Source organism: Lonchura striata, chromosome 12, assembly GCF_050655825.1.
Source record: "Lonchura striata isolate lonStrDom1 chromosome 12, ASM5065582v1, whole genome shotgun sequence".
NCBI classification, from domain to species: Eukaryota; Metazoa; Chordata; class Aves; order Passeriformes; family Estrildidae; genus Lonchura; species Lonchura striata.
This window is the reverse complement of record NC_140714.1, coordinates 854031-867200: the sequence shown is the minus strand read 5'-3', so window position 1 is coordinate 867200 and position 13170 is coordinate 854031. Positions and strand designations below refer to the sequence as shown.

The following is a 13170-nucleotide window of genomic DNA, read 5'->3' as shown; positions in this document are numbered from 1 at the left end:
GGTGCTGCTGGCTGGGGAGGCTGGGGGCAGCCAGGGACGGGCACAGCTCTGTGTGCCAGGAGCCACGCTGCCCTCAGCTCTGTGCTGGCACCAGGAGATGCCCGTGTTGCTGCAGGGACCTGCCTTTGGCTGGCTGCTGAGGCCAGCAAATCCGAGCACTGAATTTGGGGTTCTGGGTGCTCCTCTCTCAGGCACTGCTGTCACACCCAGCACCTCTGGAAAACATCCCAGGGGTTGTTCCTCTTTGCTGGCCTCAGGGAAGGACATGTGGCATCTCCCAGAGAGCTGTGGGAATCCTTAGAGGAGAGCATCCTTCCAGCCTGGAAAAGAGCAGTTTCAGCTTTGGGCTGAGAGAGTTTGGCTGGGCTCTGAGGGAGCAAAGGCAGGGGGACTTTTCCAGCCACAGAGGAAAAGGAAAGAACAAGGAAGGGACTTGGCTAAACACGTGTCAATGCCCACGGAGCACGCCGTGGGTGAAGGGAAGGCAGCCCAGCCTGGGCTCTGAGCCTTGCCTGAGTGCCCCCCAGTGACCCAGAGCTCTCAGCTGGGAGCAGTCTGGCACTGCACCACTGAGGTGCCTGCTCTTGCTGTGCAGGGGAAAAAGAAATTGGAAAGAGAAAGTTGCCATAGTTACACTGCTTGTCACGATGCTTATCATGTCCCCGGGATAAAGAGCCCTGCATTCAATCTGGGCTCTTATTAATATCAGCTGTTAAACATTTCCAGGGTATTTGAAATCAAGACTTTCTGCTAAAAAATTAAATGTTGATTGCAGCAAAATTGGGCTGTTTAACAGCGCAGCTCGGAGTGTAATTTTGTCAGACACTGTGTAACAGAGTCGTACACCAGGAATACATTTTCCAGTGAATTGAGTCGCTCTGCACCTCATGAGCATTCTTGATTTTCCTGTTTAGATGTTTGTTACTTGCAAGCTTTTGCCAAGGAGTTGGAGCAGGCCAGCTGGCAGGAAGGGAGAGGAGTTCCTGGGGGTGAGTGAGAAAATATTGCTTGCGTGATTCTAACCATGGAAGGGCTGGCAGAAGTGGCAGTGCTGAGGAGAAGCTTCAGGGTGACCTAATTGTGGCCTCCAGTGCCCAAAGGGGCTGGCAAGAAAGGAGAGAGAGAGAATATTCCCAGGGGCTGAGGGACAGGACAGGGAATGGCTTCCATGGCAAGAGGGCTGGGATTCTGGGCAGGAGCTGTTCCCTGGAGGGTGGTGCACCCCCAGGATGGCAGGGGAAATAGAGGCTGGGAATGTGCTGGAGCACATCTGGAACACAAATGTACAGCTGTGCTGGCAGGGCAGGGCAGCCACGGAGCCCTGGCTGTGCCCAGGGCTTGGGGACAAGGCACTGGAGACATCCTGGAGCCAGTTCAGCAACACAGTCAGGAGGCAGAGGTGAATTGCTTTCCGACAGCTCTGACTGTTTTCTGACACCTCTGCCTCCCCAGGCCTCCTTGGGGATGTTTTAGCCCTAGCTCAGGTCATAATTTTAATTATGTTTCATGCAAACTGTTTTCACACTTGGCTCTAACAGCTCTCTGCAGAGCCTGGCTTTCCAGGTAAGCTAAGCAAAGTGCTGTTAATGACTTTGTTTTAAGCAGGTGAAAATAATTCGCTTCCATTTGTTGTCTTTGCAGCCACAGCATTCACACACAGCAGTAGGAATGGAGCTGGAATTAGCAGGTTTGCTGTACCTCCACCTCCAATGAAGGAATGTGAGCTGGGTTTGGTTCTTCCCTGCCACAGTCTCATGAACATTTGGAAACACATTTCCTAAGATCCTGTGCACCTTTCCAGCCCCACGAGCTCTGGTGCAGGCCAGGCTCTGGGGATGGATTGGGTGAGGGTTGTGCAGTGACTCCTTTGTCCCTGGCTCCTTCCCCACATCCTCCTGCACTCGGAGCAGGATTTCTGTCCCCACAGCCCTGCGAGCACAAACTCAGCTCTGCCTGTGCCCCTGCAGTCCTCCAGGGCTGGAGGTGCTGAGCAGCCTTGCTCACATCCCTGGTCTGACGGGGCACGTGCTCCCAAGCCCTGCCTGACAGAGTTCTTATCTGCAAAGCACACAGGGAGGAGATGGGGAGAGATGCAGCCAAACAGGAGACAGGGAAACAGCCAGAGGTGCCTGAGATGGATGTTCTTCAGCAGGGCTGTACTTTGTTGATTTTAGATTTTATTTGGAAGGGTACAACTAATCCTTCTCTATCAAGTTTTATTTCCTGACTGAAAATCTCAATGCCATAGTTCGGTTTCTGACAAAACCCTGCTGATGTTTCAGGCTGTGAACAGCCTGGCTCTGTTTCTGCTGGTGGCCCAGGTGGGGAGGTTCATCTCTGGGCTGATCTCGCGAGGTGCCCCCGGTAACCCCTGAAAGCCCAGGGGTGGCTGGAGGAGCTGATCCCTGAGCCTGGCAGCTGGAGCAGCTCTGGCACTGCAGATCCTCCCTGCAGCTCCTGGGGGCTGCAGAGAGAAATGCTGTGCTGTGCTGTGTGCCCAGAGCTGCCCTGGCCCTGCTGAGTGATCACACGTGGCCAGGGCCACCTCTGGCCAGGGACAAATGGGAGCAATCCCAGCCCGGGGCTCAGGGCTGTCCCAGCGTGGCCCCATCGCTGCTACAGCTCCTGAGGAAAGAAAGAGAAAACCATTTCTATTTCTGCTCCTTGTTTTCCCATGTGGAATGTGTTTGGAGAATTGTTTCCCTGGGGTGAGTGCTTGGTTGGATTCTGGTGAGGATTGTTTGAGCTGGTGGCCAATCCAACCCACCTGGGGCTGGGCTCAGAGAGGGTCACGAGTTGGGAGTGAGTTAGATATGGGAGTTAGAACAAGTAGGTTTGTAGTTTTAGTGTCTCCCTTAAATAGTATATGAATGTATTATAATACAGTTAAAACAAAGAAATCCTTCAGCCTTCTGAGCTGGGTCAGACCCCAGCATTTCTCCCCACCAGGTTCACCTGTTCTCAGAGGAGCAGAGCTTTGCCCTTGCCACGGGATGTCTCCTGCCAGAGGCCGTGGCAGTTTGGTGACATTCTCAGGGATGTGTTTTCCCAGGAAAACTGCAGCTGCCCCAAGTCTGAGCTTATTGCCCAGTGCTGGAAAAGCACAACAAACCCAAAGTGCTCCCTGTATCCAAGAGGGAAATTGTTACAGAGACATCAGAATAAGTCATTCACATCCTGGTTTATACTTTAGTGTAAATTTTCAGGGCTGGCAGGGGTGACATCCCCAGGTGCTGCTTTGCCCTTGTCTCGAGTGGGATTTCAGTGGGATTTCAGTGGGCTGCAATCCCTCTCCAGGCTGGAGGGCTGGAGTTAACTGCACTCTCTTGGAAATAGGAGCAGCATGGTTTGTGCTGTGCTCCATAGGATCTTTTCTTGCTTGTCTTTGTAGACAGCTGAAATTTGTTGTCCACGGGGCAGTGTCAGGGAAGTGTAAGGTTACCCTGTGGCATCAGGAAAAGCTTTCCAGCTCTGTGTGTCCCCTTTGTGCCAGAGCTCTGTGCGTGAGCCCAAGTCCATTATTTATCTGTACACTGGGGAAAACATGCCCAGCTTTGCAGGAGTCCATTCCCTCTTCTTGCCTCTTTGCAGTCCCTGTGCACAGGGACTGTGCAGGACAACCTTTCCATTCTGGGCTCATGGCCATGAGGAGCTTGCCATGCCTGTGGGATTCCTGCGGGAGCCTGCTTCCCTGAATGAACAGGAATATTCTGCTGGAAGCAAAGGCAGAGCTGCTGGCTCTGTGCTGCAGTGCAGGCGTGCTGTGATGGAGCTGCTGGCCCTGTGTTGTCTGAGCTGAGGGTTCCTTACCCTGTGGACAGAGAAGTTCAGCAGCAGCTTGGGCTCAGTCCAGCACATTTGCAGGACACCAAAGCAAACACTTGCTCTATGTACTCAAACCCTCCCACGCTGCCTTGAGCTCTGAGAGGGTCAGGCCATTGCCACTTTGACCTGAATTGATGCTATTATTATGCCATTATCTCATCCAAGAGCTGCTTTTATTACTCTTCCTCTAGGATGCGTTCCCAGCTCCCTCAGAAAGAGCATTGTAGCCCAGCCTGAGGAATTAAAAACACACCCTGAGAGCTGCTGCTGCTGCCTGAAAGCTTTGGAAGCTAAAGCAGACTTGGGAAAGAAAAGCCTTCCTCAAACCCTGTGCCCTGGGGAGCTGGTGAGGTGGGGCTCTTCCTTCCCATTAGTTCCTTCTGGGAGCTTCAAGCACTGCTCACTCAGAGACCCGGGATATTGAATATTTGTAATTGTTCCTCGTCCCCGCTGCTCTGGCAGGCCCCTGGGCTCAGGGCTCACTTGGAGGGTGCTGTCCCTCACCCTGAGCTCTGCAGGCTGGCTGTGCCAGGGCTCTGGCACGGGCAGGGGAAATGGCTGTGGCTGAAGGGGACAGTAATAAGGGAGCCCTAAAGGTAAAACGTAGCCCCGGATAGAATGTGAGGAATTTAGGAGTGGAATCTGTGTGAAATGAGAGAGATTGTGAAATGAGAGGGCTCCTCTATGGAAATACACCTGCAGCACCTGCCCAGCCCTGCTCTGAGCATGGCATTTGCATTCCGTGCATAAACATCCTTATTCTAATGAGCTGACTAAGGGGTTCATTATTAATTGCACTCTGAGCACCCCGAGGTGAGCCTGGCACGTCCAGGGTGCTGTGGCTCTCTGCTCCTGGAGCTGCCCTGGCACTCCCAGCCAGCTTTGGGGTTTTCAGTGCTTCCCAAAGACATCCCCCCCCTTTTCCTGAGGAGAACCCCACGGGCATGGCCAGCAGAAGGGGTGTGGGGGTGCTCAGAGGGGATTTGTCACCGACAGGACAAGGGAAGGTTTAGGCTGGGTACTGGGAGAATTTCTTCCCTGAAAGGGCTGCCCAGCCTGGCACAGCTGCCAGGGCAGGGGTGGATTTCAAAGCCCTGTGGATGTGGCACTCAGGGGAGCCTGACAGCTGAGGACAGAATCTATAGGAGAAGGCTGCAAAGCAACTAGGGGGGATCACACTTCTCCTAATGTTCTATTTGTTATTTAGTTTACTTTTATTCTGTGATTCAAACAGGACGTTCCATTGCTCCTGTGCATCAAAGCCACAGGGCCAGGCTGGGGGGACCCAGCAGCACAGCAGTGAAATGGCTCTGTGCAGTGCAGCCACTGAGAGCTGATAAGCTGCCAGAACACTGTGGCAGCACAACAAGAGAGATGTCAAAATGTGAAAGAACAATCCATTTACATTTAGATACCAAATTTAAAATTATTTTCTCCAAGCCTCATCCCATTTGTTGGGGTTTGAGGCACGTAGAATCATTTAGGGCTGTTGCTTTCAGCTCGCTCTCATCTAAATTCCCCAATTTAAAGGCAGCAGAGCATGGGGATAGCTCTGTCTTTCTGGCAGAGATCGAGGAAAAGCCACGCAGCTCCATTTTGCTTTTAGATGGACTAGAAGCAGGATTTAATAATCAGCCTCTGCTCTGCCTGGCACCAATGATATGGGTTGCTAAGCCAGAATGAAGGAAATGAAGGAGAGGAGCTGAGTTATCTGCCCCAGTGACTGCAGAGGGAATCAGAGCAGGAGTTCCAGGCTCGGGGCCATCCCCATGTCCATCCCTGCTCGCAGTGGCAATGCTGAGATGATGTTTCATCTGTTTGATAGCTTGAGATGCCTGGGGGCTGCAATCAAATTCATTTCTTGCACTGTAAATCTTTGCTCTTTAAGCATGGAAGAGGTTACAAATGTGCATAAAATTGAAGTGCAAGCGATTACATCTGGCTCTGAGTCACTATTGACAGCTCTGCCTTGCTCTGGGGTGCTGTGGGAGCTCCTTTCTTTGTGACCTGTGCCCAAGATAATGAAAACCAGTCAAGTGATGAAACTCATAAGGCCAAAGAGGATTTTTGCCTCTGTGTATTTGTTTTTGATGTGTAGCTGGTGTGGAGATGCAGCTGTTCCCCATCCTGCTCCCCGCTCCTGGAGGGGGTGGGTGTAGGCTCTCCGTGCCCCCGCTGCTGGGAAGGAGTGAATTCTGCTGCTCTGAGGAGCATGTTTTGGTCTCAGTGCAGCTGCAGGGGCTGTCCCCATTGGGGTGGTGCTGCTGCAGACTCTGGGTGCCTTGGCAGCTGTGGGAATCCTTAAAATCAGAGGGGTTTGGGAAAGCTGCAAAAGGCAGGCCCAGAGACAGCAGGGTGGTGATCAGAGCTAAGCAGCAGCCATAAGATTCATCAGCAGAAAAATTATACAAGTAGAAAGAAAGGGCAAATAGAACAATGGTCTGTGTGTTAATGCTTGGGTAAAATAACTCCCTAAGTTGCAGAAAATTATCTCTGGTGAGATATTAGGAAGTTTTAAGTTTAATAATGGAGCTGTGTGCATTGTGTTTTAAGGCTTGCAAGCAGGTATTGTATTGGAAAGAAGTGAGCATTGTTTTAACCAAAGGTACGTGTGCTTGCAGTGGTTGGATAGAACTGGTGTCAATATGCTTTTGCTTTGTGTGATGTGAGTGGTCAAAAAAGCTTTTAAAATGAGTTGTAACATCAAGTTCTCGGTCTGCTGCCAGGGATGGGAGCTGCTGGCACCTTCCCATTGTCACAACCATGGAATGAGGCTGATGCTGGAAAATAAAACAGGTGTCCACAGCATTCCTTGGCTCCATCCCTTTGGCACCAGTGGTTCCTTGTCCTGTTGGAAGTGGGAGAGGAGTACTGGGGCTGAACTGGTGAGAAAACCTGTCAGCAGCATGACTGGTTCTGCTGGGAGCCCCAGAAACACCCGGCAATGCCAGTTCAGACCGTGCCACACTGGAGGGGTGGCATGATCTGAACTCACAGTGGGAGCATCTAAATCTGTCACAGAAACGCTGCTGCTCCTTGAAATTGGAGCATGTAATGGGTAGAGCTGAAGTGCATCACAAAATAACACATGGAATTGCTGTGCAACCTGTTCCACGATGACATTTTTTTCCCAGGCTCATTTTACCCTTCTTCGGCATTTAATAGCGTTCCCCAGTTTATTGGATATTTGTAGTGTAGCCTGGAAGGATAATGAGTTTTGTCCTGGCAGATGTTGGACACCTTCGTGTGCAAGAGAAGTTAATGGGAACTGAAGATGATCAGCCCTTTTGGGATCAGTCCTTGATTGAACAGACAGCCCTGACTGGGGCACCAGGAAAGAGCTGAGTGAGGGTTTCAGGATAGCATTGCACGTGAGGCTCCTCCGTGTCCATCTTGGAAATACCTGGGGCTAAAATCCTTTTTGTCTTTGTCAGTGAACCAGTGAACACCACAGGAAATGCTGATATTGGGCTGCAGTGTGCTCAGAGTAGTCTGAATTGTGGGGCAGTGTTTCTGAAAAGCCAGCACTGCTGTCTGACTGGTGACACTGCTGCCTGGGGGACACGCCAGGGTGGGGAGCAGAGGGAGCTCTGTCTGGTCTCTGGGGGCTTGGGGTGCTTGGGGGTCTGCCAGAGATGCAGAGGATCTTCAGGGGATGCCAGAGATGCAGAGCATGCAGGGGAGCACACAGAGCCCTGTGGAATCCATGTCCTGTTTGGGTCTGGTTTTGCAGAGGCCCAAACCCAATGAAGTTTGAAAAGCACATTTGCAGAACAAATCCAATTGTTGTTCTTGCCCCTCCTTCCAGAGCGTCTCTTAAATCTTCCTGAGAAGGTTTTAAAATGAAGCACACCACATTAAAAACCTCATCCAAAGTGTGAGTGGAGTCTGCCCCAGCTTAGCAGGCTGGAAATACTCAGCAAACTGCTCAAGTTATGCCAAATTCCCCCAAAGACTGTGGGATTTAGACTTCAGTGGCTTAGCAAACTGGGATAACTGGGAATCCAGGCTCTTTTTTTGGTCTCTGTGGAGTTTAGGTTGGATATCAGGGAAAGGTCCTTCCCCCAGAGGGGGCTGGCACTGCCCAGGGAATGGGCACAGCCCCAGAGCTCCAGGAGCCTTTGGACAGAGCTCCAGGGATGGCCAGGGTGGGATTTGGGGTGCCTGGGCAGGGATAGGGCTGGACTGGGGGATCCTGCTGGGTCCCTCCAGCTCAGGAAGGAACACACTTCTGTGTCCTGGACCTGTCAGTGTTGCCAGAGTACTGCAGAACACTTTGCTTTGTGTTCAGCTGCAAATATTTGCATTTTTTCCTGACGGGAGCGAGTAGCAGCGCTCATAAAGTTCTGACTGCTTTGATTTCCTTCTGTTTGCAAACAGATTGGATTTGAAGGTCATAATTAGGAAAGCTGGTACCTTCATCCCCATATTGAAAAATTCTCAGAAGTCATAAAACTTGAATAAGAATCACTTTATCCATGAGAACAGCCAAGTTTAGCCCAGGAGATTTAAGCAGGTGCAGGAAATGTCACTGGTTTTGTAAAAAAGAAATCTTAATAGGATCTGGTTGTGGTGCCTGAGCAGCGCAGTCACCCAGACCACGGGAGCCTGACAAAATCAATCCCTGCTAATTCAGGTTATAGCCAGAGCTGGAGCTGGACTGGCCTGGGAGCCGCCGGCCCGGTGTCCTGTGGTGGGAGCGGGGCTGAGGAGCCACCAGGGTGTCCCCATTGTGGGCATGTCCCTGTCCCTGGTGTGTCCCATCCCTGGTGTGTCCCTGTCCCTGGTGTGTCCCATCCCTGCTGTGTCCCATTCCTGGTGTGTCCCATTCCTGGTGTGTCCCATTCCTGGTGTGTCCCCATTGTGGGCATGTCCCTGTCCCTGGTGTGTCCCATTCCTGGTGTGTCCCATTCCTGGTGTGTCCCCATCCCTGGTGTGTCCCATTCCTGGTGTGTCCCATTCCTGGTGTGTCCCCATCCCTGGTGTGTCCCCATCCCTGGTGTGTCCCATTCCTGGTGTGTCCCCATCCCTGGTGTGTCCCTGTCCCTGGTGTGTCCCATTCCTGGTGTGTCCCCGTTCCTGGTGTGTCCCCATTCCCGGTGTGTCCCATTCCTGGTGTGTCCCATTCCTGGTGTGTCCCTGTCCCTGGTGTGTCCCATTCCTGGTGTGTCCCATTCCTGGTGTGTCCCCATTCAGGGGACAGGCTCTAACCCCTGTGTCCTTCTCTTGCAGGCCCTGCTGCAAAAAAGAAGTACGTGAGCTACAACAACCTGGTGATCTAGGCCCAGCTGCCGTGGGGCCACCAGGCCCCGCCTCGCTGAGCTCCCCGCACGGGGCCGGGGACCGGGCACGGGGCCGGCGAGAGGAGCCCGGCTCGGGGCCACCCCGGGACCTCCTGCATCGCTGCCGGCTCCGCGTGCTGCTGGCCTGGCCGGGCCTTGGGGCCACCGGGGCCTTGGGGCCTCCCCTGCCTTGGAGCTGCCGTGACCGTGGGGTCTCTCCAGCCTTGGGAATGCCATAGCCACAGGGCCACCATGGCCGTGGGGCCACCATGGCCTTGGGGCCGCTGTGGCCTTGGGACCTGTCCAGCCTTGAGACCACCATGGCCTTGGGGCCACCATGGCCCTGGGGCCTCTCCAGCCCTGGAGCCACCATGGCCTTGGGGCCACCATGGCCCTGGGGCCTCTCCAGCCCTGGAGCCACCATGGCCTTGGGGCCACCATGGCCCTGGGGCCTCTCCAGCCCTGGAGCCACCATGGCCTTGGGGCCACCATGGCCTTGGGGCCTCTCCAGCCTTGGGGCTGCTCCAGCCTTGGGACCACCATGTCCTTGGGACCACCGTGGCCGTGGGACCTGTCCAGCCTTGGGACCACCGTGGCTTGGGACCACCATGGCCTCGGGGCCATCGTGGCCTTGGAGCCACCATGGCCGCACCTCAGGAGCAGCTCCCTGGGCCGGCTGCGCCCGGCTGCTCTGGACTCTAAGGGGCTAATTCTGTCTTTCTATGTACTTCCAGACTGCAAGTTTTGGAACTCTCTGTACAGTTTGTGAGGATTTTTGCATATTGCCATCCATGTTGTTCCGAGGTCACTGTTTGTTTTTTGGATGCACAGTTTCATTGAGGCCCTGTGCTCTCGGCACCTCTCGAACCAACCGACACCTGCGGATCTGAGACCCGTGTACATGACTTGTATTATTATTCTTGTATCACTGCGATCCATATACCTTATTTTTTTTAACTAAACAAACAAACAAAAAAAGAATTTAAAGACCAAAAACTGTGCTGGCGAAGTTTGTCCCCCCCTTCACACCTCCGATGGGCTGCAGAGGAAGCAGGAAAGATTTTTGCTGAGTTTTAGTACAGGTCTTGATCTTTGGAATGCATGCCAGTAATGTATTTTATGGTACATGTTAATAATTTATGTTTGATATTTGTATTTGTGTTCTACTTTGTTTTTTTCTTTAAGGTATATGACTATTTTGCAATAATTTCAACGATTCTTAGGATATTTGGAGGAAAGAATATGGCTTTTACATGTCTTGAGGTTTTTCTTTGTTGATGCCCCACCATGATTGACCAGTGTGATAAGGACTTACAGAAGCATGTATGTTTTCTACTGTTTGTAATAAGTAATTTCGTTAATCTTGCTGCTTATGTGCCAATTTAGTGAAACCAATCTTTGCCGCAACCTCCTCCCTCCCTTTCCATTCTCTCGATCCTGTGATATTATCCAAGAATGTATCAATAAAGGATTTTGGTTAACTTTTTTTTATTTACTCCAATAAATATATTTTTCCACTTGTTCCCTCCCCCTTCCCCCTTGTGACCTAACATTTATTTCATGACGTTGTCAGACATCCAAAACCCCGGCACCGAGGGCTTTGTGCACAAGGAGCAAGTCTGGAGGGAGGCCTGGCAGAGCTGGCAGCTGGTTGCAGGGGAGAAGTCTGTGACAATCCCAAAATCCAGGCTGGAGGGGTTGGAGTGCCACGTGACAATCCCAAAATCCAAGCTGGAGTGGCTGGAGTGCCATGTGACAATCCCAAAAATCCAAGCTGGAGTGGCTGGAGTGATATGTGACAGCCCCAAAATCCAAGCTGGAGTGGCTGGAGTGCCATGTGACAATCCCAAAATCCAAGCTGGAGTGGCTGGAGTGATATGTGACAGCCCCAAAATCCAAGCTGGAGTGGCTGGAGTGCCATGTGACAATCCCAAAATCCAAGCTGGAGTGGCTGGAGTGATATGTGACAGCCCCAAAATCCAAGCTGGAGTGGCTGGAGTGCCACGTAGCCTCCTGCCATGTCTGATACCCCAGAGCTGCTGGCAGCTGCTGATGCTCCCGAGGCCTCTGAAGGACACGACTTCAGCAGCGCACCAGAAGGTAATTAAGTGAGCAATTAATCACTCTGCCAGGCACAGGATGGCTGAGCTGGGGCAGGACAGGGAGAAGCTGGGGCAGGAGGTGAGAGGAAACTCGTTCCTTTGCAGCACAGCACCGCAGCAGCTCGGCTCGGCTGCTCTGACGGAGCTGGGTGGGTTCAGCCCCATCTTCTGCAGGCAGCTTGCTCAATTAGCCTGATGAGGTTAATCAGCAGCAGGAGAAGCTGTGGCAGCTGCCTGGAGAGAAGGGCTGGGTGTCACAGCCTGGGACTGCAGGGCCACAGCACGTTCTGCACCTCGGGATGGGATGGATGCAGCTGGCTCCCCTGGTAAAGCTTTGCTGGCAACAAAGCAATTAACAGACAGCTGCTAATGAGGGAGAGGTGCTGCAGCATTTTCCTTTTCCCATAAACAGGGACTGAGCCAGCATTGGGCTAAGTAAGTACGTTGCCATCAAACAAATGCTTCTTTGCTCAAAGACTAATTTTTTTTTTTTTTTTCTGAATGGGAAAAAATGGTTTCTTAGTTTGTTTTTCACTTTCTTTTGGTGCAGGGGGACTGAGGTGGGAAGAGGCAATGGTGCTGCTGAGAGGAGGGGATGGGGAATTAATTAATGGCTCTCTCGAAGCTGTGCCTCCACAGCCATAAATCTCTTTTTGTGTCTCTATGGGCACTCTGTTACACACACGTGCCCTGGGCAGATTGGGAGCCCCAGGCAAAGTCCCCAGTTTTTAGGGAAACCCTCCCATTCAATCACGAGGGGCAGAAAAGTTCCTTCACTCATCCTGGGGCTGGGCTGGTGCAGGATCTCTGCAGGATCTCCACACACCTCCAGAGGCTCCATCAGGAGTTCCGGCATCCATCCTGGGCTGGGCTGGTGCAGGATCTCTCCAGGACCCCCACAACTCCAGAGGGTCCCTGGGAGTCCCTCGGGGGCTGGCACAGGACCAGGCTGCAGTGCCAGGTGTGGCCAGGCCGTGCCAGCTCAGCAGCTTGGCACCATTTTGGGTCAGTTTGGCACTTGTTTGTTTGTGCCTTTGATGGGTATTCAGCAGCTCGGGCACATCTTCATTCCCCTCGGGACGCGTGGCTTTGGGACTGGCCAGTCAGGCTGGTTCAGCGTTATTCACCCCAAAACAGCAGGGTCCCTCCCTGCAGCAGGGCCAGCTGTGCAGGCAGGGCTTTATTGGGGTTTTTACCCCAAAATCATTGAGTTCCCTCCCTGCAGCAGGGCCGGCTGTGCAGGCAGGGCTTTGTTGGAGTTTTTACCCACCCGGAGCATCCTGCGGCAGCACACACAAGCAGAGCTGGGGATCCCCACAAATCCGTGCTGGCTGGGTGAAAAATAGATGTACAGTTTCAATATTCAATATTCAATAATATCAACGCATTGGGAACTTTTTCATCACCTCCACCCCAATTTCTATGTATTAGACTCCTGGGGTGTCACAGACACCTCCATGGGGGCTGTGCTGCTCGGGGATCACCCCTGGGTGCTCTGACACCTCCATGGGTGCTGTGACACCCCCCTGGGAGCCGTGCTGCTCTGGGATCACCCCTGGGTGCTGTTCCCTTCCCAGCCCGATGAATGTGCTGTGAAAAAGGCCCCTGTGACGCTGAAAGGAACAAATTCCCCCAGAATTGGATTGATTTTTTTTGTTGCCGTTTATTATTGAGGCTGAATTACACCAAATTGTTTTGGTATGTAAATGCCAAGTTTATTGTTCATTAAAATCATTGCAGAGCTAAGCTTTCTGGGCATGTTATATGATAGATAATGACAATTATTTAGCCCGAGTCAGAGCTTAGTCTTAATTTGTGACATTAATTGCCTTTATATATAATTAAATGCACTATAATGTTCCCATATGCAGAATCTGTGCATCCATGAAAGCGCTAATCAAACATATTTATTAATTTCTGGGAGAGCTTTTTGTCAAGGCTTTGATACAGTCGAGTGGTTT

The 13170-nt window shown here is 52.2% G+C and overlaps 1 protein-coding gene across 2 annotated transcripts in view; it reads left to right on the top strand.

Moving 5' to 3' along the window:
- Positions 1 to 10639, top strand: part of GRM7 (glutamate metabotropic receptor 7) — a 176952-nt gene extending 166313 nt beyond the window's left edge. For both annotated transcript variants that reach the window (XM_077786198.2, XM_085590242.1), the window contains one exon: positions 9058 to 10639. In XM_077786198.2, coding sequence (XP_077642324.1) covers positions 9058 to 9107 — 50 coding nt within the window. In that variant the 3' untranslated portion in view covers positions 9108 to 10639. The remainder of the gene's footprint in view (positions 1 to 9057) is intronic.
- The last annotated feature ends 2531 nt before the right edge of the window (positions 10640 to 13170 follow it).